The sequence below is a fragment of the Drosophila bipectinata genome, chromosome XR (assembly GCF_030179905.1).
Source record: "Drosophila bipectinata strain 14024-0381.07 chromosome XR, DbipHiC1v2, whole genome shotgun sequence".
NCBI classification, from domain to species: domain Eukaryota; kingdom Metazoa; phylum Arthropoda; class Insecta; order Diptera; family Drosophilidae; genus Drosophila; species Drosophila bipectinata.
The window spans coordinates 11,025,903-11,053,784 of NC_091735.1; the positions used below are offsets into that span (position 1 = coordinate 11,025,903).

General features: G+C 38.8%; 5 protein-coding genes across 14 annotated transcripts; 2 read left to right on the forward strand and 3 right to left on the reverse strand.

Annotated features, from left to right (window-relative positions):
* The first annotated feature begins 2,588 nt into the window (after window positions 1–2,588).
* On the forward strand, window positions 2,589–5,342 carry LOC108133658 (uncharacterized). Of its 2 annotated transcripts, XM_070276276.1 has the most exons (7): window positions 2,589–2,731; window positions 2,855–3,154; window positions 3,325–3,406; window positions 3,470–3,636; window positions 3,994–4,128; window positions 4,188–4,395; window positions 4,847–5,338. In XM_070276276.1, exons 2-7 carry the CDS (start codon window positions 3,146–3,148, stop codon window positions 5,155–5,157), a joined length of 912 nt encoding a protein of 303 aa, XP_070132377.1. In that variant the 5' UTR covers window positions 2,589–2,731; window positions 2,855–3,145; the 3' UTR covers window positions 5,158–5,338. The 2 variants fall into 2 exon arrangements, with proteins under 2 accessions (XP_070132377.1, XP_017109157.2); XM_017253668.3 differs by lacking the exon at window positions 2,589–2,731 and having other exon boundaries at window positions 2,913–3,154; window positions 4,847–5,342.
* A 3,792-nt stretch (window positions 5,343–9,134) lies between these two features.
* LOC108131623 (chronophin) lies at window positions 9,135–13,545 on the reverse strand. 6 transcript variants are annotated; one of them, XM_017250595.3, is made up of 6 exons: window positions 13,426–13,545; window positions 13,176–13,275; window positions 12,964–13,060; window positions 12,120–12,259; window positions 10,320–10,703; window positions 9,135–10,129 (listed from the first exon to the last, which is right to left on the reverse strand). In XM_017250595.3, exons 4-6 carry the CDS (start codon window positions 12,135–12,137, stop codon window positions 9,590–9,592), a joined length of 942 nt encoding a protein of 313 aa, XP_017106084.2. In that variant the 5' UTR covers window positions 12,138–12,259; window positions 12,964–13,060; window positions 13,176–13,275; window positions 13,426–13,545; the 3' UTR covers window positions 9,135–9,589. The 6 variants fall into 6 exon arrangements, with proteins under 6 accessions (XP_017106084.2, XP_070139259.1, XP_017106119.2 ...); XM_070283158.1 differs by having other exon boundaries at window positions 13,176–13,278; window positions 13,426–13,536; XM_017250630.3 differs by lacking the exon at window positions 12,964–13,060.
* Window positions 13,546–13,595: 50 nt separating this feature from the next.
* On the forward strand, window positions 13,596–15,023 carry BORCS5 (BLOC-1 related complex subunit 5). The gene has a single exon (XM_017232568.3). It carries the CDS (start codon window positions 13,877–13,879, stop codon window positions 14,930–14,932), a length of 1,056 nt encoding a protein of 351 aa, XP_017088057.2. The 5' UTR covers window positions 13,596–13,876; the 3' UTR covers window positions 14,933–15,023.
* Window positions 15,024–16,246: 1,223 nt separating this feature from the next.
* Window positions 16,247–18,252, reverse strand: LOC108119388 (AH receptor-interacting protein). The gene is given in 3 exon segments (XM_017232567.3): window positions 16,247–17,536; window positions 17,779–17,955; window positions 18,081–18,252. Coding segments are annotated over 3 exon segments (1,254 nt in total). The 5' UTR covers window positions 18,180–18,252; the 3' UTR covers window positions 16,247–16,558.
* Window positions 18,253–20,114: 1,862 nt separating this feature from the next.
* LOC108119390 (SH3 domain-binding protein 5-like) lies at window positions 20,115–25,983 on the reverse strand. 4 transcript variants are annotated; one of them, XM_017232569.3, is made up of 6 exons: window positions 25,573–25,981; window positions 25,429–25,491; window positions 24,929–25,347; window positions 24,235–24,309; window positions 22,946–24,157; window positions 20,115–20,912 (listed from the first exon to the last, which is right to left on the reverse strand). In XM_017232569.3, exons 1-6 carry the CDS (start codon window positions 25,612–25,614, stop codon window positions 20,666–20,668), a joined length of 2,058 nt encoding a protein of 685 aa, XP_017088058.2. In that variant the 5' UTR covers window positions 25,615–25,981; the 3' UTR covers window positions 20,115–20,665. The 4 variants fall into 4 exon arrangements, 3 of the variants coding, with proteins under 3 accessions (XP_017088058.2, XP_017088059.2, XP_017088060.2); XR_001772986.3 differs by having other exon boundaries at window positions 20,821–20,912; window positions 22,446–24,157; window positions 25,573–25,983; XM_017232571.3 differs by lacking the exon at window positions 20,115–20,912 and adding an exon at window positions 21,148–22,084 and having other exon boundaries at window positions 25,573–25,982.
* Between the last annotated feature and the right edge of the window lie 1,899 nt (window positions 25,984–27,882).

Here is a 27,882-nt window from a genome sequence, read left to right on the forward strand (position 1 = left end):
TTACATGTTTACACTTTTTTTCGTTTATTTTCATGCGCCAGTCGGAAAACAACCTTTGTGGGTGTATGTTGGCAGATACGTTTTAATGTTGTGCATGAGTCCATTAAGCCTAACTCGGTCGAAAGCTGAGCGTATTTCGAATGTAAATCTTTTCACGTGCTCGATAATTCAGTGGTTTCTTCGGAAGCCAAAATGGAGTGCCGGGATAATATTGCAAGCTTCCAGATGTGGTATTAAGAGCATTTTTATTACAAGCATTTTTCAACCAATTAAAAAAAAAAAACAAGATAAAAGGCTTAGGGACTGTATGATGACGGAATTGTGTGGTCTTTTCCAGACTTTGGTATCATTATAATTTTGGATGTCTTCCACTTTATTGGGAAATAGCCAAGATTCATGATCCCATTATATAGTTTCCAGACGACCTCTATAGCGCATTTTGGAAGTTCGATCAGCATCTTTGGCGTCAGTAGGCCACCACCGGGAGCCTTTTTTGGTTTTGGCCCTCTTATGACATTTTCGATTTCGTTCGGCCGGAATGAAGGTGCAGTTGGCTGAGGCATAAACTCTGGCTGAATTACTGGCAGGAGGAATGAATTTGGGGCAGGGTTTGGCTGGAAGACACTTTGAAGATGTGTAGCGAATGCTTCAGCTCGGTCTTCGTCGCTGCGAGCCCAGCATCCCGAAGAGTTTCTTATTGGGGTGGTCGTTTCAATTGGGGCGTTAAGATTTGGGTGGGTCCTCCACAGGGAGGCCGCTTTGTGCTTCTTGGCGAAAGATTGTGGATGTACCTCAGCTGTGCATTTTCTTCCTGTTGGTGAAGAGCCTGGTCGAGTGATCGGGTTGCTTCCTTAAGGTGTTGCTCTGAAGCTGGTTATCTGCGTTTTTGCCAATCCAAACGCGTGCGCCTCTCTTCTCTTTTCTGATGACTCCGAAGTCCGAGACTGCTTTGGCACTTATTAGATTGCGAGGTATGTTTTTTGTCACCGCAAAATCAATAAGGTCGTGGTGCGGTTAACCAGTATGTGGGCCTTCTAGTTTATTTCTCACATTTATAATTACATTGTACAATTGCCTTTTTTTGGGAGTCACTAGACCTGATCCCCAGTGCGTATGTTTGGCGTTGTAGTCTCCTGCGGCTATAAAACGATCCTCAAGTTAATTGTAGAAGTCGATAAATTGTACTTCCTAGATTGAGAAACGAGGAGGGCAGTTGACTGAATTTGTATCAAGAAGAAGTCTGCCTGCCTGCAAGAAGTTTGTTGCGAACCTTTTGTGAAAATGGTGTTTAATGTGTTTTCTGATTAGAACTTCAGTTCCGCCGTGGGCTTTCTCATCTAGATGATCTGTAAATTTTATAGCCTCGTATTTAAGAGTTGTATTTGCTTTTATGGTGTATGGTTTTCTGTCGAGAATTGTGACAATTCTAGTTTATGCCTAGATACCAGTCTAGATTATTTAGACTGTTGTGCTACGAGCAGCTGTATTACCATGTTCTGGTTTTGAACAAGTGTTTGCGTGGTCGTTTTAATAAAGGACATAAGCTCCATCATAGTTTGTTGGAGGGTAAGCATTAAAGTTTCCGTTTTGCTATGTGGTTGTTCTGGGGCCTTTTGAGCGCTTTGTGAGTTAGGCTGAATTGGATTTTCTATTCCAGATCGTAGAGCATCGGCATAGGAGAAGCCGTTGGTGGTGTTTAGGGGACCGAATGAGTACCTTGTAGCTTTGGCGAAAAACAAGTCTGGCATAGCTTTTGACGCAATGTACACATTCTGTGGATTTTGGTTGCGCGTTGCGGTCGTTTGACGCATGCGACTCTTCAACTCCTTGCGTTTTTGTGGCTCTTCAAAAGTGATTCTCTCATGCAAAAGATATTGCAGCTTGTAAACTGGGTGGACTTCGTTCTTCTTCAGCGACCTGCTTTGTGGCTCGAGCTCGACCTAGAAGAGAGGATGTAGCTTTTTGTTTTTATTAAAGGGCCCTTTTCTTAAAGGGCGGTTTTAATTTTCGCGGCGGTAACTCCCGAAGAGTTTGTTTTGGGACTTTTCATACCCGGTACTTGTTGGTTAACATGTATAAACATAAAACATTTAGGAAGTTTATAATTTTATTATTTTTTTTATAATAAAAATGTAAAGAATTAAATTATTTATTAACAAAAAATAAAACCCAAGAAATTATGATTATGTTTAAACAAAAATAAAATTAATCTTATGTAACAATCTTCCGTTTTTCCTTGTGGAATCCTGAGACCTCCAATAAATATTCAAACCGGATGTATCCAACGCTTTCAATGCTCTCGATTGAAAAGTGATGGAAACAAATCAATTGGAACGTTGTCTTTCAGGTTTTATAACACTCAATTGGTAGCTACACCAGTAATACTACTTAGATTACAAACAATTGATGCGTATCTACAACAGAAAAAAAAGGGTTTATTTTTTAGTCATATTTGTGTATTTAATCTAAAAACATATAAAATGTGTTCCATGTACAGAGAAAAAATCCATCGCCATCCCTTCCATTTATATTCCATTTTTTGATTGCTATTCCCTAAATGCTAACAATTATGACTTAGTGAAATTTATAATGAAATCTAAATCTAGTTGCTTCTGATTTTCAAATTATTTTCGATTCTAAATATAAAAATTTTGTAACTGAGAAAACTTTTATCTTTTAAATTATTTGTACTCCATTTTAAATACATTTTTGCAACATTTTTTATTGCTAAGTTAGTTTAATATGAGTTCCACTTGAAGAATGTTTGAATTGTTTCAGTTAAAGTTAATCATTTAATTACAAAAAAACTCTTTGAACCCAATTTTTCCCGCTGTGTATGTGACATACATTGCAGCTTAGTGACCAGTTGAATTGGCTGCCGGTTTAATGCAATTTGAAATGTGTAAAGTAACAGCCCCCACCCACTTGGTTGTTTGGTGATCGGTTGGGATCCAACCCCTATCACAGCAGGCGAGGTGTCTTCCAGCGTGGGGCGCTCGGAGCTCTGGGCTTAGTTACAAATGTGTCTCGTGTGGTGGCAAAGTGGTTGACGCAACGCTTGAGTGCAACCTTGAGTGGCAAGAAATCCTGTACCAGCTATCTTATTGATCCGGATTTGTGCCAGCTATTCGTCATAGCGATCGATATGAGTTCGGTGGGTTAAAGATAACTTGACCAGAACAGATCTGGAAAAGATTACAGTTCAATAGAAGAAATCCGAGCCCGCCAACCCCTTTAATCTAATTGAAAACTTGTTGTTTTTTTTTCGTGAAACCCCATTACATCTTTTATCTAGTGTCTGTGTATTACCTCCTAACATTTCAGTTTAAACAAATTAAGCATCTGAGTCCGAAGGAACGTTTGGACTTCCTTGAATCTTTTGATTTGGTTTTCTGCGACTGCGATGGTAAAAATTTCCTAGCCGACCTTAGAACTGAAACATTCATTACAAAAAGTTCAATTTCCGCAGGAGTTGTGTGGTATCCTCTTCAGGACTTTATCCCCGGATCTGGGAAAGCCCTGGCTAACTTGGAGCGCTTTGGAAAAAAAGTTACGTTTGTGACCAACAACAGCATTATTTCTGTAAAGGATCACATAGAAAAGTTTACTAAACAAGGTCAGCTGTTGGTACACGAGGTATGTAATACTCAACAAAGTATCGTTATACCCATTAACTGTGAGGTACAAAGTGTTATCGTGTATTCGAAAAAATATAATTTATCAGATAAGATCCAATATCATTATTCCAAATCCGCATTCAAATTACGTTATATTTAGTATTTATATCATTTATTTATTTATATTATATGCCATATCAAAAAGAGAACTTACATCCTTAAGTTTTGAAATTAAATTATAATTAAACAATTACTCATTTGAAATTGGAAGCTTTTTCAAAATATACTTATACTGCGGGTCCTATACAAACTTTATTTTATTTCTATTATAATTATAAAAATATTTATTTGCATTAAATCGAGCATTTTTTTCCAGGACCAAATAGTTCACCCTGCTCAAACCATTTGCGACCATTTAAAGTCAATTAACTTCACAGGAATTATATATTGCCTTGCCACCAATTCTTTTAGAAAGGTTCTTACGGACGCGGGCTTTCAGTTGACCGAGGAGGTGAGTAGCCAAATGCCACCTTTAAACTGATCTCTGATCTGGGTCACAAATATGTATAGCAAGGAACCGATATGATCAAGAGTCTCAAGGATTTGAACGATGCCGTATATGGCGGAGATCCCGTCCAGGCAGTCGTAATCGATGTGGACTTTAATTTGTCGGCTGCTAAGTTAATGCGGGCCCACATCCAACTTCAAAATCCAAAGTGCTTATTTCTCGCTGGAGCTGCAGATGCTTTTATACCTTTTGGAAAAGGCGAGGTTATTGGTGAGTTTTCAAAGCAATTTTGGACAACAATACAAACGTGGAATCCGAAATTCTAAAATTATTACCTAAACTTTAGGTCCTAAAGCATGAAAAAAGTTTAAAAAAGTTCGGCTTATCCGCTTGCTAGTTTAATTTAATTTAGTAAAGCGATTGGAACTCGTTACAATAGGTATTAAATTCGGAAAACAAAAGGTTATCAGTCCCAAAAATTTTATATATTTTAGGTCGTTTGAAAAGATGATTTTGTAAGCTTCTATTTAAAGTCAAATTTGAAAATAAAAGTTATTACTTTTAACATTTTATTTACTTTTCATTTACTCATTTAACTAAAAAAGGAAAAAAAATTTTAGTAACTGAGACTAGGTTGGATAAATAATGTCTATCTATAGTCAGTAGACTTAGTCGTGAAAGCTTTTTTAAAAAGGCACTAACTATTCCAATTATAATTTAGGTCCTGGAGTCTTCATCGATGTCTTATCTCAAGCCGTGGGGCGACAACCTATAACTCTCGGAAAACCCGGGAAAGAACTGCGCAATGTCCTATTGAAGCGCTACCCGGATATCCCGGCGAGTCGAATTCTTTTTGTGGGCGACAGCTTGACCAGCGACATAGCTTTCGCCCGCGCCAGTGGCTACCAGACACTGCTCGTCCTCACCGGCGGAACGAAGTTAAAGGACGTGGAGTTTCTACCGCCAGGGCATCCCCAGATGCCGGACTATTTGACTGATTGTTTGCATGATTTAACGGATATTCAAAAATAATTTTTTGGAACAAATCAAATATTTTTTTTCTCACATAATTAATAAATAATCATATTATTCCACATAATCCTGGTAATGTCGACTGGAATGTTAAATAATAGATGTTTCTCCAATAAGTTTATTTTTTAAGCATATTAATTGTTCCGTTTTAAATAAAATTCACAGTCCTATACCGTAGTACCTAACGAATACATGAAAAGAGATCCTCCAAAATAATAAACGTTATTAGTTCAATGAGTTCATTTCCTTAACTGATTTTATTTATAAGAATCCAAACGAAATCAATTACATAAATGAAAATATTATTTCTCAAATGTCTTAGATTTTCTATAAGTTTAAGATATAAGTATATCAGGATTTTACGGATTAAGAAGATTTTCAACGAATTGAACGAAGGGATCGAAATCGGTGACCCTTTTGTGTGCGATAAATGGTGTTCCCTTACGGTTAGTAGTGTTGTTATTAAGTGATCGGAAATCCGATTAATGTATTTATTTCAAGGGTGCCCAAGCTCTGCATACGGGAGAGAAAACTTCCATACCAATACAAAAAATCACTAATACTTTGGTGCGAGAATTTTTTTTCCCCATCCATGTGAGTGAACTGTAAAATAAAATTAAAATTCACAAGAGGTTTAAAAAAAATAATATAATTAAATTATTATAGCAATTTTAAAAAAGGTCCTCCATTTTTATATATGTTTTTATGAACCTTAAATGTTAGCGTAACAACTGCAAAGTCAGCTGTTGCATCCGAAAGCACGTGCGCTAAGTTTGTAATTTTCACATAGTGATTTGTTAAATTAGATTATTCGTGTAAAACACCATTTGAAAAGAAAAATAGTAATGGACACTGATTTCACAGGCTTGTACTACATGTTAAATGTATTAACTGTTTAAATTGTGCGTGTCTATACTAAAATTTTGTCATTTTATAAATGCACCTTAAGCTGAATTTTGGGAATCAAATTTGAACTTTGGGAAAAGTTTTGAAATAGAAAGTTTTCAATTCGTCCAAGTGTATGTTGTAGCGTGGTCAATACTGAGCAAAGGCTGTTAGTCTTATTGTGCACTTTTCCCCGCTATTGTTGCCATTTGAATTTTTCTTAGAAAACCGATCACTTTCTCCAATGCCGATTTGGTCGCTTCTTGGAACAGCGGAAAGGGCCGGGCTGAGCAACAAATGGCTTTACAATTTTTTTTTGAACGTCATGGAAATAACAATGTTGATAATGCCGTTTTGAAAGAAAAAAGCCACCAATTTTTAATGGAAGTAATGGAAAATGCGTTGTTCCCGAAACAAGAAAGCACAGCCGATAGATCCAATTATTTTGTCCCTTAATTTATCGAGACGCATAAAAAACTAAAGAGGGTTTCACTTCCAATTGATGTTTGTTTGTCTGTTTGTCAGACAAATAATAAAATAATGTTTGTCTCGAAGAAGACGAATTTAACGATTCCAGCTTGTTTTTTTATACCCTTGCAGAGGGTATTATAATTTTGGTCGAAAGTGTGCAACGCAATGAAGGAGACATCTCCGACCTTATAAAGTATATATATTCTTGATCAGGATCGCCTCCTGAGTTGATATAAGCATGTCCGTCTGTCTGTTTCTAGTCTCTCAGTTTTAAAGCTATCGTCTTGAAACTTTGCAAACACCCTTCTTTTCTTTGCACGCAGTATATAAGTCGGAGCGGCGGATCGGCCGACTATATCCTATAGCTGCCATATAACTGATTGATCGGAAATGGTATAACTTTGATGTTTTTAAAGTTAGAGAGTTCAAATTTTACACGAAAGCTATTTTTGGCATAACATTACGACATGCCAAATTTCATAAGGATTCATAAGGATGACTATATCTTATAGCTGCCGTATAACTGAACGATCGAAAATGACCCAACTTTCGTGTTTTTGAAGATAGAAAGCCGAAACTAAGTACAGATTATATTTTTGTCAGTTGATCCACCCTACCAAATTTCATGAGGATCGGCCGACTACATCCTATAGCTGCCATATAACTGAACGATCGGAAATGGTATTTGGTAGAAATATCAACTTTCGTATTGTTAAAGATAGAAGTTTGGGACTTGTTTTAAATTTTGTATTATAATAAATTGGGTTATATTATCATATTCTCATAAGGATCGGCCAACTATATCCGATGTTTGCGATATATATCCGGTTTTAACTGCAAGGGTATATAAACTTCGGCTTCGACCGAAGTTAGCTTTCCTTTTTTGTTTTTAGATAATATTGATATATTAAAGAAAATGAAATAAATGAATAATAAGATTAATACTACTGTATGAAGGAATTTCTTTTTTCTTTTTAAACTTTTATATGCATTTGTATGGAAAAACACTGAAATCCGGTATTTTAAACGTTATCCGATTTGCAAATAGTAACGATTGGTAAAGTTTTATGTCGATATATCCAAAACTGACCGAGTTATTAATTAATGCCACAAAAACATGTCAAAAAACCCATAGTGCAGTGCACTATAGGAAATATGACCACTTTTTCTGGCCAAAAATAATATCTCAATAACGAAACAAGATATTTAAGTTCTGATTTTTGATTTGAGTTCACATGATCAATAGATTTAAGATTTTAAAAAAATGTGGGCGTGGCACCGCCCACTTTTTAAGAAACACATTCTTACTCAAAAACTATGCAAGATATTTAGATTTTGATTTTTGATTTGAGTTTATATGGTCAAAAGAACTCAGAAATGAAAAAATTGTGGGCGTGGCACCGCCCCCTATTTAAAAATAACATGCTAACTGTTCGGTTTTGCAGTAGTCTCACAGCTAACAGATTCACATTCAAGGTGTTGAGGTTGCCTCCTTATATTATGAATTTCTTCGAAAGTGCATAAAAGGTCATATTCATATTACACTCATTTGAAGAAAATTAAACAATCTACTACATGGACTAAATTACATTGTCCGACTCGGCCAGACTTGGTTTAAATCTCTTTTTAAAAATGTGATTTATTTATAAAAGTTTCTTTTGCTAGACTACTTACATTTTCACTTTATTAAAAAGACAACACAAATTTTTTGGATACTTCACATACACAAACACATAATACAAACCACATTGAGAAGTATTCATTTCAAAACTTTTGATTTTGTCCATAAAATTTTCAGTATTTGCGTTTTTAAAATAGCACCAAAAAATCTTAAATTCTAAGCCCATGTAAATGTTAACATCAACAGCTGTTTTTAACAGCTGATTTTTTCGCAGTGGTGCCATTTGTGGAAATTTCTGGTACGCAACATTAAAAATTAATCTATTGTGAATGATATGCAGTTAAAATTATTTATATTCTTTAACTTTCAAAAAATGGTTTTTGGCCAGAAAAAGTGGTCAAATTTCCTATAGTGCAGTGGTCAGCACCCCAATACATTGATTTGATTTTAACGCATTAGTATTAGGGCAGAGAAATTTCCTATGGTCTCGGGATAGGGCCGTGCCGACCACTGCTTTATAGGGTCGGAGATGCCTCCTTCATTACGTTGCACACTTTTGGAGAAAATTATAGTACCCTCTGCAAGGGTATAAAAATTTTCTGCGAAGAAGAAATTTATCGCTTCAGGTCGACTATTTTGGCAGAAAAAAAAAAACAAGATTGAATTTCTTGATAGTGTTCGGCACTCGAGCAACAAAATGCGTTCGGATTATCACGATTGAGGAGATGGGGAAAACACGAACAATTTTTATTGTAATTGCCCTTGCCTATACTGGCAGCAACACACGTACATATATGAAATTTCATTTCCTTTCATATGGGGATCAATTCCAACAACAAAGGAGCACCGAGAGCAATGAGACTGGGCACCCCTGCCTTAAAGGATGTTCTTTATAGTTATATTTAAATTTATATTTCTATTGATTTTGTTTTTCATACTTCAGCAGCAGGTGTTTCTCGAATCATTTATAAGAGTGTCCCCTGAATATGATAAAAAACTATTTTGCTGTTGTTTCCATTTTGTTTGTGGGTTTATTTATTTGATGAGTGCTTAAAAAATGTTATATTAAATGTTTATAGATTAAATATTTTTTATATATATTATAAATTTGGTGTATATTAATTGGTGATTTGTATATTAATAGGTGGGATCAATTTTTAGTTTATAAGGTAAATTTTTGTAGTTTTACCAGTTTTGGACCATTTTTCTAAAAAAAACTTAAAAATTAAAATTAAAAATTTTTTAAAACCTATAACAAAAATATAGGATCATATTTTCCTTGTATGCGTATACATTTCCGACAATTGATCCCTCATTTTGGCCTCTTTCCTTGTCGTTGCCGTTGAAACTTAATTAGTAATTTAAGGCGGGAATATATTTTTAACAATAACATATGTGGAGGTAAGACCAATTCCCGCATATGAAGTCAAAGTTCCCCCGATTTTTTCGGAAATTTTAAAAGTTTGACTTTGGTGACTGACCGAGGAGCGTAGCCACATCCGCCATGGAATCAGCATAGAAGTCGGGAATGCGGCTAGGATCGGTCTCCGAATGGAGCTGGTCAAGAGTACAGCCGCCGGAAAGGACGAGCAGCGTCTGAAAGCCGCTCTGCCGTCCAAACACAATGTCTTGGGCCATCATATCCCCGACCATGAGCACCCGGCCCGGCTGATCAATCTTGTAGTTCTCAACAAGCAGCTTCCCAAGTTCGCGACCCGGTTTACCCAACGTGACAGGCTCTCTCCCGCTTGCCTCCAACAGGATATTGGTGAAGGCCCCGGGTCCAATAATGTTTACTCCTTTGCCTAGTGGCAGTAAGCGGTCGGTTGCGCCTTCGATAAACAGGCACTCCGGATTCCGGAGGTATAGCTGGGCCCGCAGCAACTTCGTGGAGCTCATGTTGAAATCCACATCAATTATGACAGCGTTCACTGGCTGCTGGTCGAATATCTTCTTGGCCAGGCTTTGGAAGGTGTCATCGATAATCTCATTAGGCTGAAAAAAATGATATAGTTATACGATTTTGTGGAGAAGAAATGGGCAAAAACGAATGGAACTCACAAAACATCGTAACATTTAATACAATTGGGTGCCTTTTAGTTTTCTATTTAGAAAAAGGGCTTAGACTATCTTAAAAGTTTCTAAATTAAAAAGATCAACTTCCCCAATTCATTGAATGACTTACCCCATCAATGAGCTGAAAACCGGCCTCCCGTAGTACCGCCTTGTATGGAGGACTGGCGATGATATAGATGAGTCCTTGGAAGTTAATTCCGCGCAAGTAGTTCACAGTGCTCTGGGCCGGGTGCGTAATCTGTTCCGGACGCACTGGCACCCCGATCTTCTCGAAATGACGAACGGCTTGTTCAACAGTGCGAACGCTATTATTGGTGACGAAAATCGCTTCTTTCCCAATTCCTTTAAGTGCCAAAAATGCCTCCGGTGCTCCGGGGACCGTGTTGTACATGTCCCAGATTACGCCATCAATATCACTGACCACTCGGTCGAAGGAATCGATGAATTTATTTTTTTGCTCCTCACTTAGTTGCAGGATATGCTGCGGATTGGGCTGTTAATTGGATTACAAACTTACATTACATTTGGGTACTTATTATTGATATATTAGTACTCCAAACTGAATTTTTATCCTAACTACACAATACTAACACACTATATTAGAATCAAGACCTTAAGAAATATTTTGCAATAAAGAAACTCGGTCAGAAGTCGTGAATGAGAATCGATAAATGTGTAATTAGGTATAGCGCCCCGAGACTATTTTAATCACTAAAAGTGAATTCATATCAGCGGACACCGATCTTGGAAGCGGTCATCTTATTTCTTATAGTTCCTAAACAGTTTTACAAATATATGTATATTCATATATATACTTTATATATGTATGTGTATATAACGTTTATAAACATTTTAAAATTTTCGTAAAAGTCCATTCGAAAGTTCGGATACAAAATTAATGTTTCGAATGTTCCTTATACAAAAATTTAGTTAAGGAAAAATAATATCTGTAAGAATCTGTATAGTCGGCCTGTCGTATTATTTTGTCGTAAATAGCATTCGTAAATAGAATCCGAGCTCTCTAACTCTAAAAACACCAAAATTATTGCATTTTCGATCAATCAGTTATATGGCAGCTATAGGATATAGTCGGCCGATCCCGACTTATATACTGCATGCAAAGGAAAGAAGGGTGTGTGCAAAGTTTCAAGTCGATAGCTTTAAAATTGAGTGACTAGTTTGCGTAGAGACAGACAGACAGACTTGCTTTTATCAACTTAAGAGGTGATCCTGATTACGAATATATACTTTATAGGGTCTGAGGTGTCTCCTTAACTGCGTTGCACACTTTTGACCAAAACTAGTAAATTACCTTCTGAAAGGGTATTTTTCCAAACATTTGGCAAAACTCTACCGAATTTCATAAGGATAGGCCGACATCTTATAGCTGCCATATAACTGAACGGTCGGAAATGGTAATTATTTAGTAAAAATACTAACTTTTGTATTTTTGGAGATAGAAGCTTTGGGCTTTTTTTTTAGATTTTTCATTGTAATAAATTGGTTATATTATGATATTCTCATAAGGATTGACCAACCGTATCCGATTTTTAAGATATACCATAACTGCTTTTAACTGCAAGGGTATATCTACTTCGGCTCCGACCGAATTTAGCTTTCCTTTCTTGTTAAAGATAGAATCTATGGAATTTTTTCAAAATTGTACAATAAGAAAACAGTTTTGGGTGTTGTTTGCCGATACCAAAACAAATATTTGTTCGCTATACACGCAGGGGGATATCTTTTGGAATTATATTACACAATTTTATCGTGAATTTTTCAAAATTCCAAATTGGGGTTTTATGTTTGTAAAAATTAAGTGGCAGTTGTGCCTACCTCTTATGGGAATTGGTCACTTATTTTTACTCAATCGATGGTTTATCTATAACGGGGTATGTATGTTTCTTACACTGCTGCCGCTCTCCATGGTAGTTTCAGTTGGATTTGCGATCAAATTCAACCTTCCGAGGAGTTGTCTTCGTAGGTGAGTCTCTCAGCCAACTGTTGACGCGAATACTACGACCGCACTCATCCAAACTGAAACTGAAACTGAAAACGAATTAGCACCTCAAAGCGACTAATGGAATGGCAACAAAAACAATAATAATGGAATATTAACCAAAGCATGATAGAAAAAAACACACTCTTATCGCTTATCTCTCTTATAACGTCCAGCTCTCATGTCGGCAATATGATACGCCCGTTTGCACACTGCACATTGGGCGGAAACGCCGTTTTTTTATACTCTAGCAGAGGGTATTATAATTTTGGTCAAAAGTGTGCAACTTAGTGAAGGAGACATCTCCGACCCCATAAAGTATATATATTCTTGATCAGGATCACCTGATCATGTATGTAGGTATGTATATAAGCATGTCCGTCTGTCTGTTTCTACGCGAACTAGTCTCTCAGCTTTGAAGCTATCGATTTGAAACTTTGCACACACCCTTCTTTCCTTTGGAAAACAACGCAGTATATAAGACGGATCGGCGGGAGCGGCGGACTATATCCTATAGCTGCCATACAACAAAATAATACGACATACCAAATGTCATGAGGATCGGCTGAATATATTCATCCAACCGGTGTGGGGGCAAGGAAAAAAGGGATAAAAAAAAAAACAAATTGATCCTCAGTACATTTTGAAGAAACAAGACTTGGAGCTCATCTCATCCAACTGAAGTCAGCCGAAATTGGGCGCCCTTCCTGGGTTGGCCCCTAGGTTTTCACAGGGTTAAAAAATACATTTTTACCTGAAACCCTGTCCTTTGTCACACTTATACATACATTCGTGCCAAGGCGGTTAGGTGTTATGTTAATGCATGTTTAATATTTAAGAATTTAATTGAACTGAAAGATAAAACAAAGGCAAACAATAAATCATAAATTAAAATAATATAATCAGAAAAAAAGGAAATGTGTGTCAGAGTACACAACAATGAGAGGAAGTTAAAACGGTAATTACAAGTTAAGGGAAGTCCAGCCAGTGATGATCCCAAAAATGTAGGGTTTGGTCCAAGGAAGGGAGGGTCTCCCCTGGGCCCGATATCGCCATGTCCAATCGTCTGCTTTGTTTTAGTAAATTAATAAATTGTGTAACGTAGTAATTTTTTTTTGTTTGAAATTTATTTTTTTTTGTATGTTTAGTTTAATGAATTAGTTTATATATTTTTTTTGTGAAAATGCCTTCAGGATCTTTCCGGGTGTTCCCATACCTCAAGAAAAATGATTAACGTGTGGTAGCCGGCATAATAATGGAAAATCCCGATAGGAAAATAGTCAGATTTTAACATAGGTTTGCCCTATATTAGTGAAGCGCTAAAAACATCGATAGTAGCGATGAAATATAACTTTTCTACAAACCTTAAAATTGACGTCTTCCATCTCTAGATAATATTAGCAGTATTTTTCATATAAACAAAAGAAATATTGTTTGGTATTTTTTAGGCCCATATTGATAGGTGTTTCGTTTCAAGGTTGAATTTTGTTTGCTTTGGTTTTTCCGATTTCAATAGGCCTCCATATCCTGACTTATTGAGATGAATAATCTATAAGTATACCGGAGGACTGTTTGACATCCAAACAAGGCGCTCAGCCAGGCGGTAAAAGTTTACTCTACTCACAGGGGTTCAGGAATTGCTGCACCAAACCCAATCGGATCGATAAATGGGCGCCGAACACTCGCAGCAGCGGATTGAAGTTGATGGGCACGAAATCCTCGATGGCCGCCAGTCACAAGGAACTGGAGCGGGTGTAGGGTCAGGGGCGACATTGGCCGCAGGCGCAGGCTCACTTAACGATGGTAGCGGCATGGTCCTGGCAGCAGCAGCTGCGACGGCGGCGGCCAACAAGCGACGTGGCCACCGACAGGCGAGTGGTGGAGCCCCTGGACCTGCTAGTATTATGATAGCAAGCAAGCAGATCATCGCAGAGGCCGCATCCCCCGGGAGCACGGAGCTGAGCAGACCTCCGTCGCCGCCATTGAGCGTCTGCTCCGATCTACCCTACGTCTCTTACACTGATCGTCCCATTGGTGACTCACCAAAGATACGCAGTAAGCCGACGCACATGCTGCAGCAAAACAGTGCCTTGCGCGCGGCTGCCAGGAAGTCCCATCCAGGGGGTTTTACCAGCTCCATTAAGCCAAAACGGCCGCAGTCGACTGCCTCTAGTCACAACATTGTTATAGTGCGGCCCGGGGCTATCGATGCTGGCGAGGATGTGGATCAGGACCTGGCTCGGTTGCGCAACATTCCGCAATTCCTTCCTGTCCTACGCGAGTCGATCACCTCGGCAACGTACACGCGGGATGCAGAAATCCTTGAACGGCTCCACTCGCAGCACCTCGTAAACATATGCACACGCATGCAGACACACCTGAATCTGTGCGCTAACTATGTTTCCAGCGAACAAAACCATCTAGTCGAGCGCACCAAAGTGGTCAGCAACTCGATTACCACCTTGTTCGCCAGCTTCGTGGATTTGCAGAAGACATACGCCTCGTACGCGGAACAATTCGTCAAGATTCGGAACGTTTCCCACCAGCTCAGTCGCTGCAATTCACTGCTGCACGAGAATATTGCTAGCCTTGAAGCCATCAACAACTTCCTTGACGACGAAGACCGCCTGGAGCCTTTCATCTGGCGGACTGACGACAACAAGTTGAGGGGCGAGGCGGAGGGAGCCATTGGGGGCAACAGCAGCCGTTTGTGGCGACTATAAGAAAGAGATTACTATTAAATAATTTATTTAATGTGAATATTAATGTTATTGATTCCCGCATTCGCACTTTTTATTAGTAAATTAAACAATCAAGAAATCGAGTGTTTTATTATTTTTAGATTATATTACATTACTGCATTTTATCGGTTGAGAATCCACTAATTTAAAACAAATCGCTAACAAATTTAGGAACTTTCTGACAAATGGGCCCTCAGGAATTTCCACTCTACTTTCATCAATATGAAAGACAACAAAAATGGAAAGCTAACTTCGGGCAGAGCTGAAGTTGATATACTCTGGCAGTTAAAACCGGAAACATCGGATATAGTTGGTCGATCCTCATGAGACTATCATAATATAATCAATTTAATACAATAAAGCTAAAACAAAGTCCCAAGCTTCTATATTCAAAAATACCAAAGTTGGTATTTCTACCAAATACAATTTCCGATCGTTTAGTTATATGGAAGCTATAGGATATAGTCCGCCGATCCTCATAAAATTTGGTAGGTCGGATCAAATAACTAAAAATAGACTCTGTACAATGTTGCAAGTTCTTTCTATCTTCAAAAACACGAAAGTTGTGCCATTTCCGATTGTTCAGTTATATGGGAGCTATAGGTTATGGTTGGCCGATCCTTATGAAATTTGGTATGTCGTAAAAAATAGCATTCATCCAAAATCCGAACTCTCTAACTCTAAAAACCCCAAAGTTATAGCATTTTCGATCCATCAGTTATATGGCAGCTATAGGAATACAGTCGACCGATCCCGGTTCCGACTTATACATATGCCAACGTGCAAAGGAAAGAAGGGTGTGTGCAAAGTTTCAAGTCGATAGCTTTAAAACTGAGAGACTAGTTTGCGTAGAAACAGACGGACAGACAGACGGATCAGGAGGTGATCCTGATCAAGAATATATATACTTTATAGGGTCGGAGATGTCTCCTTCACTGAGTTGCGCACTTTTGACCCTCTGAAAGGGTACAATGACACTACTCATCTCTTTTTCGTTAATTTTCACTTAAAATGTTAAAATCGTTGCATACATGTTTGCATACGTTGCGTACATACATATATGTATGTACATACATAATTAGGAGAATGATTATATGATCGAGTAATTCTATAATTGAATACCACTGGTAATTTGTTTCTCTCATATTTGGATGTCCTCCACTGAGGTACTTAATGTTTTTGAATGAATTTTATAGGAAAACGTCTTACCAAATAACAGCGGTAACCCCACAAAAAATCACTATTTAATATTCAATGTTAACCAAGCCATTCCCAGTCAGTAAAACAAACACGTGGTTTAACAATTAGATAGCATTAAAGCACATTTATACAATTCGTGTAAAGTGAATTTTACCTAAAACTAAATATAGCACATAGATAAACATTCATACATTTCTTACTATGAGGAGCAAATGTGGAACATTTGAGTTGTGGTTTGATTAATGCCTGAACAACAATTTATATATAATATATGTACACACGACATTCAAATGTAACACTATAGTAAGTGTGGTAAAGTCAAGTCCGGGTTGTTATCACTGATAGAGACATGTAGGCTAATTTGGTGATTGGCTCGTCGAAAAAACCTTTGTGGGGATGAAACAAGAGTTATGAAATGCTGTTGTCACAGAACGCTGTGACGTGAACCCGCTTGTATCGGTCGCCTCCGATCCGGACTCCGTCCGAAAAACTCGGCCGGGGCAGTGCCCGCACTAACTTCACGAGGGTCAGGCAGCAGAGGAGTAGATTGCCGACGGCACACAGTAGAACGACGCCATGGGCGCAGAGAACGGCCACCAATAGAAAGGGGTGTAGCGAAAGTAATTGCTAGCGCTGCAGATAACAGCTCCAGTAGACCAGCAGCATGAGCAGCATGTTGGCACAACTTATGTTCTAGAAGAGCTTCTGCATGTGAATGCGGTCTTGGACGTTGCGGGCATGCTGCTGCTCCTCAATTGACTTTAGCTCTTTGGTCACGGTGGATCTGAGGCTGGCATCCAAAGCCAAGGCGTCGATAAAATCGCGACGCGCCTGCATTGGATTCCAAGCGCCTGCATGGGCCTTAGCTCTTCGGAACAATGCTTTAACATTTCGTGGATCCAAGTTAAGCACTTCGTTGCAGTGTTCGATGACGGCGTAAAAGTCTCCGGCGATGAGTCGGCACTGTGCATAGTTCAGCAGCAGCGGTATCTTGATTGCAGCAAGCTCTTCCCACTCGGGATCATGGGGCTTCTCTTTCAGCAACAACTGCTCAATGATGCCCACAGCGTCGTTGTAGCATTTCTCGGCCTCCGAAAAGCGACTCGCTTTGTAAAATGCATTGCCGCGCTCTCGCAGGCTACTAGTGGCCAGCATCTTCTCTTCGTCTGACATTTGCCAACGATCTTTTTCGTACTCCTCGGGCAGCTCAATAGATATTATCTCAAAGATAAACTCCAGGTCGATGGGGTGCTGCAAAAGATCGTCCAGGTCCGTGTAGCCGATACCCTCATTCTGCAGGGTCATACCGCAGCAATGGCGCCGCTCTTCTGGCTTTTTTCCAATGTCTCGAAGTGTTTTGGAAATAAACGGATACTGGGCGCAGAGCTGTACGAAATAAATGTGTTGTTAGTGGGAGAAGTGAACTTAATTTTGAACTATGATAGAATTTTAAAAAAATGTTTTGAAAATTTCATAAAAAATTTTTAAAAAAATTATAAAATTAAATTAACGAAATACACAAATATATAAAGTAAAATATAGGAAATTAGCCAAAAGCTCTCCATGCAAGGGTAAGTCAAATCAGCGCCCAAAGAGTCAAATGTCACAAAATTGGATATATTTCTTACTGATTTGTGTACGGTAAACTTGGCCACCTCGTTCAGCGACATTTGCTGCACCATCACCTCCCAGACCTCCAGCTTGAATTTCTTGCCCATCACGAGCTCCATCGGCTTGCACATATTGCGGCTATCGTCTACGATGCGAGACTCGCCCACCTTACGTGTCTGGAAATGAAACTTCACCTGTAAGCAAAGGGGAGGGTTGATTAGAAAACCACCACCCACACAGACGTCCTTGGCCCAATTTAAACGGCTGGACCATGGCTATCGCTGCATTGCCCTTAACGCAGATAGGGCAGATAGCTCACCCTGGTGCCTGGCTTCAACTCGATGTACGCATTGCCTGGGTGTAAGATTTCCTTTCGAATGGGTTTCATCTTGGTTTGCTCCTCCATCTCCAGGCGCATAACCACTCAGCACAGGTAAAAGCAATAAACACAACTTCTCCCTACAGCGAAGTAATAAATAGGGTTGTTGACAATGTGGCCAGCTTAGTAATTTTTTAGCCCAATCAAGCTATTTGCATTTCCTAAATCTCGAAACCACTATTTCAGATTTTTGGCAATTCAGAATATATTTCATAAAAAACTTTTCGAATAATAAATAAGAGAACCTGTTGGAAGTTAGAGTACAAGTTACATACATTTTATTATTATTATTATTAATATTATTATTTTTATATAAATATATCGATATTTTATTTTTGTTTTTTAAATATATTTACAATAAACAATTGTAATATGAATTAACCCTTAGATTTGGATTCAAAAATGCTTTTTATAAATACGATATTAAAAGTTGTTGTCGCGGAACGGATAAGTTAGTCAGGAAAGGTATCGATAGTGAGCCAGTTTCAATTACTAGCGACTACTATGCGCTAGTTATATGTCATTATAACTAAATGATCGGAAATGCTATATACTATATGCTTTATTTTCGATATATATATCCGATATTAATTGCAAGATGAACAACTAAATTTCATAGCGATCGGCCGACTATCTTATAGCTGCCATATAAAGCATAGTACTGAGTTGACGAAAATCCGCTGTTGAAAATCCGATAACGATATTGCACTTTATTCAGCTACCGAGCTAGTGTGACCAAAAAAATTAAGAAATAAGGTAATACTGAACAGCTGTTGTTTGTAAACAAAAAACAAATAAGCAAAAATGAATTCAAAACGATTGAATGTTGGTGTTTTGTTTATGTTTTTCGCCGCTAAGGAGCTGATTAAGAAAAAGAAAACTGGGTCAAAATCAAAATCAAAATCAATCACAAATCATTTCAATGCCATTTTATGGCATTAAAATGCCCCTTGTGGGTCAAATCCCATATTATGGGCTTCGTCTTGACCGCAGAAATTAATTTTAATTTGTCCTGGCGCGTCGAAAATGTTTCGGGCCGACTATTTTTTTGTTTGATCAATTGACCCTCCATGTCACACCTATAGAAATATGTAAATGCAATTATATCTTTTAACTCCCCGAGATCAGCTGTTTATTTTTTTTTGATCCGGCAAACACCATTAAAATCGATAACAAAAATTTTCGTCAACTCAGTACCCGAAATCTAGAAGGCAAAAATTTCTTCTTCTTCCCTTTTTTACACCGTTTTTTTTTATATGGAGAAATCCGCTCTGGGGCCTGCTGGGGCCTGTCGCAAGAAATTTTTGCGTCCATTTTCGTTGTATGAAATGGGTTGTCTATATGCTGTATGGTTAGTGATATAACTTAGTACAGATTATATTTTTGGTCAGTTAATACGACCTACCAAATTTCAAAACGATCGGTCGACTATATCTTGGTCGAAAAATGGCGAGTATGACGTGGAAGACAAGGACCGACCGGGTCCTGTGAAAAAGTTTGAAGACACGGATTTGGAGGCTTTGCTGGATGGGTGTGACTCAGCAATCAATTTTAGCTATGTATACGCAATAAAGCCAAAATTTATGAAAAACGGCGGTTTTCTACTTGTACACCCATTATAGTATATGTATGTATATATTCTTTATCAGCATTAACAGCCGAGTCGATATTCCCATGTCCATCTGCCCGTATAAACGCGTAGAGGGTGCAGTAGCTACGCGATTCGTTCCTAAAAAGAGTAATTTTTTTGACAGTTTGTAGTCTTTGAACTAGCATAGATGCAAAATAAAGGCGGCAATACCTTTTAGCATAAATTTCCAAAAAGGTTAATCCCAAAATAGTCAGAATTTCCTGGCGGAAGACTAGTCCCACAAGACACAACAAATAAGTTATAGAATGTAGTTGTATGCAGGTATTAATTTTTATATTCAACATTTTCTTTCATACGCACAAGAGTTACAAGAAAGTTACGAGGACCGTGAATAAATTAGTTTTATTTTGTAATATTCCTTAACAATTGCGATTAAGATGGGATGCCTCTTACCCTATAGGATGCCAAGTGTCCTTGGCTTACTTGATTCTTGCGCATTATTATTTATTAAAATTATTTTTTTGTACAATCTGAAGTATTTGTGGGTCTCAATGAATATTTAGCTAACACACTAAGTCTACTGATTTTTCGTTTAATGATTAGTTTTAAATTAAATTTTTCAACATCATAAAGTTATGCAAGTCCCTTATAAGTCTCTAAAAATAATAAATTATTGCACATATAAGTTAGAACAGTTTTCCACTGTTTAACAATTAATAGTTCCTCACGACGCCTGGGGTCTGTGGTTGATGTGTCCAATGATATGTACGCTACGCTTCCGACTATGGTGCTTTACGCAAGGGTACTCATAAAGTAAAATATTGCCATGTTAGTGGTGTAGCTGTAAGTGTGAGGGTGTAGGTGTGATGTAGGACTCTTTTATACTAGGCTAATGTCCAATTCAATGTCCTCCCAGATGGATCAAACGTTTGTGTTAAAACAGTAAAGCCCCTTCCACGTTTAGCGCCTGCTGTTGCTGCTGGTTTTTCTGATGTTGCTGTTGCTGTTTCTGCTGCTTCTGAAAATGTTGTTTGTCTTGATATTGCTGGAATTGGTGTGTTGTTATAGTCGTTGGCGACTTGAGTTCCTCCACTATAATGACACCGTTTTCATCCACTGTGTGATTCAACAGTAAATTCTCGACCTGCTCATCGGACAACAGTTCTTTGGGTTCTGACGATCTGCAATGTTTTGTATATTATCATGTAGGTTCTCTTTGATAAAAACACAAAGCTTAGACGACAGTGATCGGCGAGAAGACAGCGATTGCATAAAACAGAAACAAAGGTTAAGTTAGTGCCAAGTTGGAGTTATAACATTAAACAGACTAGGTCATTTGATTAGGTAGAAAATTTTACCACCTTAAATCGCAAACCTAATCTGACTATATAAAAATTTGACTAAATATAAAATCTGAAAATAAAAATTTCAATTTGTCGGAATTTGAATATGAATTTGAACGCAATCCAAATTTAGGTTTGAATTCTTTTTAAAGAAATAGGCCCATACATTTTGACTAGCTAGTATACTTTGGTTTTTATAACTTAAAGTTTGAAAAGAGCTCGGAACAAACTTTTTATACCCTTGCAGAGGGTATTCCTATATAATGTTGTCCAAAAGTGTGTAAAGCAGTGAAGGAGACATCTCCGACTTTATAAAGTATATATATTCTTGATCAGGATCACCTCCTGAGTTGATATGAGCATGTCTGTCTGTTCGTCTGTCTGTCTGTTTCTACGCGAACTAGTCTCTCAGTATTAAAGCTATCGACTTGAAACTTTGCACACACCCTTATTTGCACGCAGTTTATAAGTCGAAACGGCCGGGGTCGGTCGACTATATCCTATAGCTGCCATATAACTGATGGATCGGAAATTCTATAACTTTGGTTTTTTTAGAGTTAGAGAGTTCAAATTTTACACGAGATCTATTTTTTGCAAATAGCGACATGCCAATTTATTACGACATGCCAAATTTCATAAGGATCGGCCGACTATATCCTATAGCTGCCACATAACTGAAGGATCGGAAATTTTATTTGGTGTTTAGTAAAAATACCAACTTCGGTGTTCTTAAATATAGAAGTTTGGGATTTTTGTATTGTAATAAATTGGTTATATTATGATATTCTCATAAGGATCTGCCAACTATATCAGATTTTAGCGATATATATCCGGTTTTAACTGCAAGGGCATATCAACTTCGGCTCCACCCGAAGTTAGCTTCCCTCTTTTGTGTAGAATTATTCTGTCAAGAAAATCTAGAGGATAAATAAAAGAACACATACATAGAAAGCTATTTTTTGTAAAGCATGCTGCAGAAATGACTTTTAGCTTAAATATTGAGAAAGACTCTGAAAATTAAAATAAATAGAAATAATAATATAATTCATAAATAATATAGATAAAAAAGGTTTTTAATTTGTCAAAGCCAAAGTTTCTTGCAAAAAAAAAAAAAAAGGAAAAATAAGAAAAATTGGAAAATAAGAAAATAATTAATTAATGTTTAAAAAAATTAACTAGAAGTACCTTGTATTAAAAACAGTAATGTTATATGCATTAAATGTTATATGCACGAATTAAATATGAAAATGGTGAAGCATAATTTTAAAGCATCAAAATTATAGAACACACTGATTGGTATACGGTTAGGGAGGACATTTAAATACAACAGATACTTTTCGGATTTGAATTTTCGTTTTGAGCAGTACATACAGAATTTTTGGATAAAGCGAGTGTGCGTTCGTGCTGTTGTTGTTACTATCATTATTATTATTATTATTTTAGTTGCTGTTGTTTTTGTTGTTATTGTTTTTGTTGTAGTAGTAGTAGCAGTAGTAGTTGATGTTGAAGTTAGTAGTGGAAGATATAATTATGGGAATCAAAGTAGCAAAAGCAGAGACCAAATTAAACCAGCCAATTTATATCGATTTAAAATTTTGCGCTTGTAGTTGATGTTGCGGTTTAAGTTGCAGTACGATTATTTGGTGGATAGATGGGTGCAAAAGTTGCGCTGGAACTGGATGATCGTCGTTGGTTGGTTGGTTAAGTGGGTGGGGGGGTTGGTTGGTAAGTTGGTTGCTATTCTTGACTGTGGCTAATTCTTAATGACTCAAATGAGCCGGGTCAGGCGGCTCTGCAGTGAGTTGAGCAGACTGCGACCACTGCCACCGCCATTCCTACCACCACCGCTCTCCCCGCCACTGTCTACTGACCTGCTAAAGAGGAAAAAGTCACCCCCACTGGAGCTGCTGCCTCCTCCTCCTCCTCCAAGAGCACCGCCTCCGCCGGTGGTTGCGCCACTGCCACTGGATATCGTCATGGCAGCCACAGTGCCTCCGCCTAGAAGAGCTTCACCTTCAGCGCCTCCCTCGCCAGCAACCTCCGACTCGCTGTTTCGCCGCTCCAGGGTGCGTCCCACCCTCTGGAATCCATAGCTGAACACGTCTTTCACTTTATCACCAGCGTCGATCAGCAGGTCCAGGCTCTGACGCCGACCGCCGCTCTTGAAGCTATTGGAGCGGGACAGCCACTGGCTCAGGCTCGCCTTACGGCTCATCTGTTGCATCCCGGAGCCGCCGTTGTCGTCCTGGAATATCGTGGTGCACGTCACCTTACGCTTGGGCTCGTCCGAAGAGGAGGTTGAGTTCTGTGACTGACTGTCCGCGTCGAAATGACTTCGGCCTTGCTCGAAACTGCCGAGGCCGCTGCCAGTCGCACAGTCCAGGCCATGCTGATCCAGCAGGGACTGGTTCGAGTAGCTGGAGCTAGTGCTGTCCGAGTGCGACAATCGGATCTCCGTCCACTGATCGATGTCGTTGTCCACCGGAGCTGCCGCGCCAGACACCGAGCCGGAGGCAGATTCCAGGGAGCCACTGCCAGCCTGGGAGCTGAGCTTGACCTCGTAGGCCGCGTGCAGTCCCTGGGCATGGGCCGAAAACGACCCGGAATCCCGGTCAGCTGCACTAGTACTGGCTGACTTATGCATCCCGCCCGCCAACTTTTGCGGAAAGGTGAGCACCGCATCGAAGTCCGACAGCAAGTGCGGACAGTCGTGCGGATCAGAGCGCGATTCGCGGGACGAAGTGGCCGGATTGCCGCCCAGGCGCTCCGGCATGCGCAGGTACTCTTCCTCCTCCTCGGGCTCCGCCTTCCCGTCCCGTGCCTGGGGGGTCGCATCCGCATCGGATTTTAGGCACGCCGTCAGTGCGTCAACGGCGTCGACTTGCCGAAGCATGGCCTCGTAGTTAAGCAGGTTGTTGCGCTGCTGGCGCTGGCGATGGATGTCCTCGGAGATTTGCTCGAGGTTCTTGAGTGCCTCGTTGTAGGTGAGCTTCGCCGCACTGACCTTCGCTTCCAGCTCGTTAATGCGCGTCTTCTGGGCCTTCAGGAGTCCATTGTAGTTCGCTCGTGTTTCGTAGTAGGGCCTGTGGGGTAAGTTTGGAGCGGAAATATTCCGGTTAGTGGATCAGCGTATATTTGCTTGTACGGGGGCCATACTCACGAACATAGTGTACAATACAAAGCGTGCATTATGCTAAAATATCTCAATAATAGTAAATTGCTCTTGAGCTGCAATCTAAATAAACAAAACCGTAAAGAGCCAACGAAAGAAGATCCAAAATTCACCATGAAAATAAACAAAACAACCAAAAGATATAATAAAAAAAAATATTAAAATAAAAGGTCCAAAATATAGGGTCAACTAAATGATTTAAATATTATTTAAAATTATATTATCTCGGCTAAAACAAGAATGTTCTATTTCAACTTAAAAAACTTTTGATCTTTTCAGTTTACATCAGTTAGAAGTCATACATTTAACAATATTAACTAAATCATTTATTAAAATTAAATCAATAATTGAATTATTTTATATTAAATTTTGAATTGGCAAAAAATGTATCGTTTGGGGGAAAACATTCCAAAAACCGTTAAACGTTATTTGTGATTTTTAATTACACTGCTTTTACCTTAAATTTTTCAACTCATTATTATTTTGAATAAAGAACTGTATTTAATTTTGACAAGCATACTGCATATTTACTGTACGGTTACTACATTAAGTATACATATAATTTTTATGTAAAAAACATAAAACAGAATATAAAAGAGAAAGTAAAAGATCTCAAAAGTTAATTTATTAAAAACGATAACCAAAACAGAGAAGTGCCTTTTGAAGAAACTTATAATCTTACCTGGACGCACGCAGGGCCTGCTTGAGCTGGCCCTGCAGCTTGCCGACCCTATTGTTGGCCACCTCCAGCTTAAGCTGGCACATCTTGAGGGTGTTCCTGGTGTCGGTGACCTCCAGCTGGGACTGGTTCACTTTACTGGCTGCGTGGCTGAGCATCTCCTGACAGGCGGTGTCCAGCGTGGCCTTCTCGCCGAGACCCTGCTCGGCCAGATAGACCATCTCTTTGGCGGCAGCATGGATGGACTTGGCCTTTTCATGGCCAGCGGCCGCCTGCTGCGTCTCCTTGGCCAGTTGTGCGGCGTAGATGCGGGACTCGTAGTAGGGCTTGGCGGCGTCAATGGAGTTTCCCAGCTTGTGGGCGGAGGCCTTGATCCGCACCACGCTTTCCGCCAGCAGGCGCTTGAACTCGCACTTGGCCTCCTTGAGATTGGGAGTTGAGTTTTACGATTTGAGAATCGGGTGAATGTTCGATGGGGGGAAAAATCAATAGTCGCTACTTACGTCGAGCTCCACCTCGTACCGATTAATGTTGTCGGTGGCAGTGTTCAGCTTCTCCAGTTCGACCTGTGGTTCTCCAAGGGATGAGCTGTGTTATCAAGCCAATGGGAATGGCCAGGTACACATGGTCATGCACCACCTACGTACCTGCACCCTCGGATCCACGGGCGTGTTGCTCTCTGTTGACATTGCTGCGTGGGCGCTGATAGGTGTTCCTTAAGATTTTCACAGTTTTTCCTGCCAGTCGGAGATGGGCGCTTGCATGCCGGAACCCAATGGAGTACTGCACCGATTCTAGTAGTCAATTGCTGTTGCCAATTCGATTCATTTGCACACGTTAGTAATCAAGAGCTGAACTAAGTCGGAGTTTGATTGGTTACGAAAGCTCTTCTGTAGAAATCGCGCACAAAGCTTTTTGGCAGCTAAAAGCTCGGGTCCATCAGCTGACAAGAGTCAGCTGCATAGTACTGAGTTGACGAAAATCCGCTGTCGAACGAGTGACAACTGTCAAACTCCATATAAAAAAACGGTGTAAAAATAGGAAGAAGAAGAAATTTTTGCCTCCTAGATTTTGCGGGTACTGAGTTGTCGAAAATTTTTGTTATCGATTTGAATGGTGTTGCCGGATCAAAAAAAATAAACAGCTGATCTCGGGGAGTAGAAAGAAACAATTTTATTTATTTCTATAGGTGAAACATGGAGGGACAATTAATGAAACGAAAAAATAGTCGGCCCGAAAAATTTTCGGCGCGCGAGGAGAAATTAAAATTAATTAGTGCGGTCAAGGCGAAGCCCATAATATAGGATTTGACTCGCAAGGGGCATTGTAATGCCATAAAATGGCATTGAAATGATTTGTGATTGATTTTGATTTTGACCCAGTTTTCTTTTTCTTAATCAGCTCCTTAGCGGCGAAATACACAATCAAAACACCAAAATCCAATCGTTTTGAATTCATTTTTGCTTATTTGTTTTTTGTTTACAAACAACAGCTGTTCAGTATTACCCTTTTCCTTAATTTTTTTGGTCACACTAGATCGGTAGCCAAATAAAAGAGCGATTTCGCTAGCACACGTGTGACATCGGATTTTCGTCGTCATAGTACTAGGCTTGAAAGCCCAAGGCACAGTTTGTTAAAGGTATAATATTAATATTGTTTGATCACTTCAAAACAGCTAAAATAAATACAAAAAAAAAAGTTAGAACGACAAATCGTGTAAATATAAAATCCGTGCGTTATTGGAAGAAAAATACTTTTTGGTCAAATTAAAACTTTTATTTTTGTTTAAAGCCTAGTACTGAGTTGACGAAAATCCGCTCTTGAAATTCCGCTTGCGAAATTGCACTTTATTCGGCTGCCGAGGTAGTGTGACCAAAACAATGAAGAAATAAGGTAATACTGAACAGCTGTTGTTTGTAAACAAAAAACAAATAAGCAAAAATGAATTCAAAACGATTGGATGTTGGTGTTTTGTTTATGTATTTCGCCGCTAAGGAGCTGATTAAGAAATAGAAAACTGGGTCAAAATCAAAATCCAAATCAATCACAAATCATTTCAATGCCATTTTATGGCATTAAAATGCCCCTTCGGGACGGCCAAATAAATCTTCCCCAATTTCCTGGATAGAAGTAACTTAATACAAAAAAAAAAAAAAAAAAAATGCCCCTTGTGGGTCAAATCTCATATGGGCTTCGTCTTGACCGCAGAAATTCATTTTAATTTGTCCTGGCGCGTCGAAAATGTTTCGGGCCGACTATTTTTTTGTTTGGTCAATTGACCCTCCATGTCGCTCCTACACAAATAATTTGAACTATTTATTTTACCTCCCCGAGAGCAGCTGTTTATTTTTTTTGATCCGGCAACACGATAAACATCGATAACAAAAATTTTCGTCAACTCAGTACCCGCAAAATCTAGCAGGCAAAAATTTCTTCTTCTTTCCTTTTTTCCACCGTTTTTTTTATATGGAGTTTGACAGCTGTCACTCGTTGGACAGCGGATTTTCGTCAACTCAGTACTAGGCTTAAATTTTCGCAAATGATGCCATAAAATTGGTATCAAAATATGTCTTGTCTCACAAATCAAAAATGACGAGAAGGATTTCTACTAATTTAATTAGATCTATGATTTTTAGCTCATCGCATTTAGCAATTTTACCTTGATTTTCTACATTATTACAACAAAAAAAGATCCAAAAATGTCGTATATCAAGCATATAACTGACCGTGACAAACGAGATGAACAATTAAAAATTTTCTATCTTTTCGCAAGAAACCTGTATAACATTCTTTGGTACCGGTTGGCATGCCTCTGTACATTTCTGGTATATTTTTTTCGATCTGACCCTGTCAAAAACGAGCCCCCATAGTTAATTTTAAGTGTGACCGTGCAGCATTTATTTTAAATAATAAATTAAATATATTGGAAGAAAAGCGGTGGTGGTTGAAAATAACAC

What these genes read in the sequence shown, in the direction of transcription:
- LOC108133658 (XM_070276276.1), top strand. An exon ending in GGTTTTCTGCGACTGCGATG is followed by an intron (nt 3,407 to 3,469) that starts GTAAAAATTTCC and finishes CAATTTCCGCAG; the next exon opens with GAGTTGTGTGGTATCCTCTT. An exon ending in GTCAGCTGTTGGTACACGAG is followed by an intron (nt 3,637 to 3,993) that starts GTATGTAATACT and finishes ATTTTTTTCCAG; the next exon opens with GACCAAATAGTTCACCCTGC.
- LOC108131623 (XM_017250630.3), bottom strand. An exon ending in GTTTTCAGCTCATTGATGGG is followed by an intron (nt 10,130 to 10,319) that starts GTAAGTCATTCA and finishes CATTTTTTTCAG; the next exon opens with CCTAATGAGATTATCGATGA.
- BORCS5 (XM_017232568.3), top strand. Translation starts at nt 13,877, where the DNA reads ATGGGCGCCGAACACTCGCAGCAGCGGATTGAAGTTGATGGGCACGAA.
- LOC108119390 (XM_017232569.3), bottom strand. Translation starts at nt 25,614, where the DNA reads ATGTCAACAGAGAGCAACACGCCCGTGGATCCGAGGGTGCAG. An exon ending in CCGTGGATCCGAGGGTGCAG is followed by an intron (nt 25,492 to 25,572) that starts GTACGTAGGTGG and finishes GGAGAACCACAG; the next exon opens with GTCGAACTGGAGAAGCTGAA. An exon ending in GGTACGAGGTGGAGCTCGAC is followed by an intron (nt 25,348 to 25,428) that starts GTAAGTAGCGAC and finishes CCCAATCTCAAG; the next exon opens with GAGGCCAAGTGCGAGTTCAA.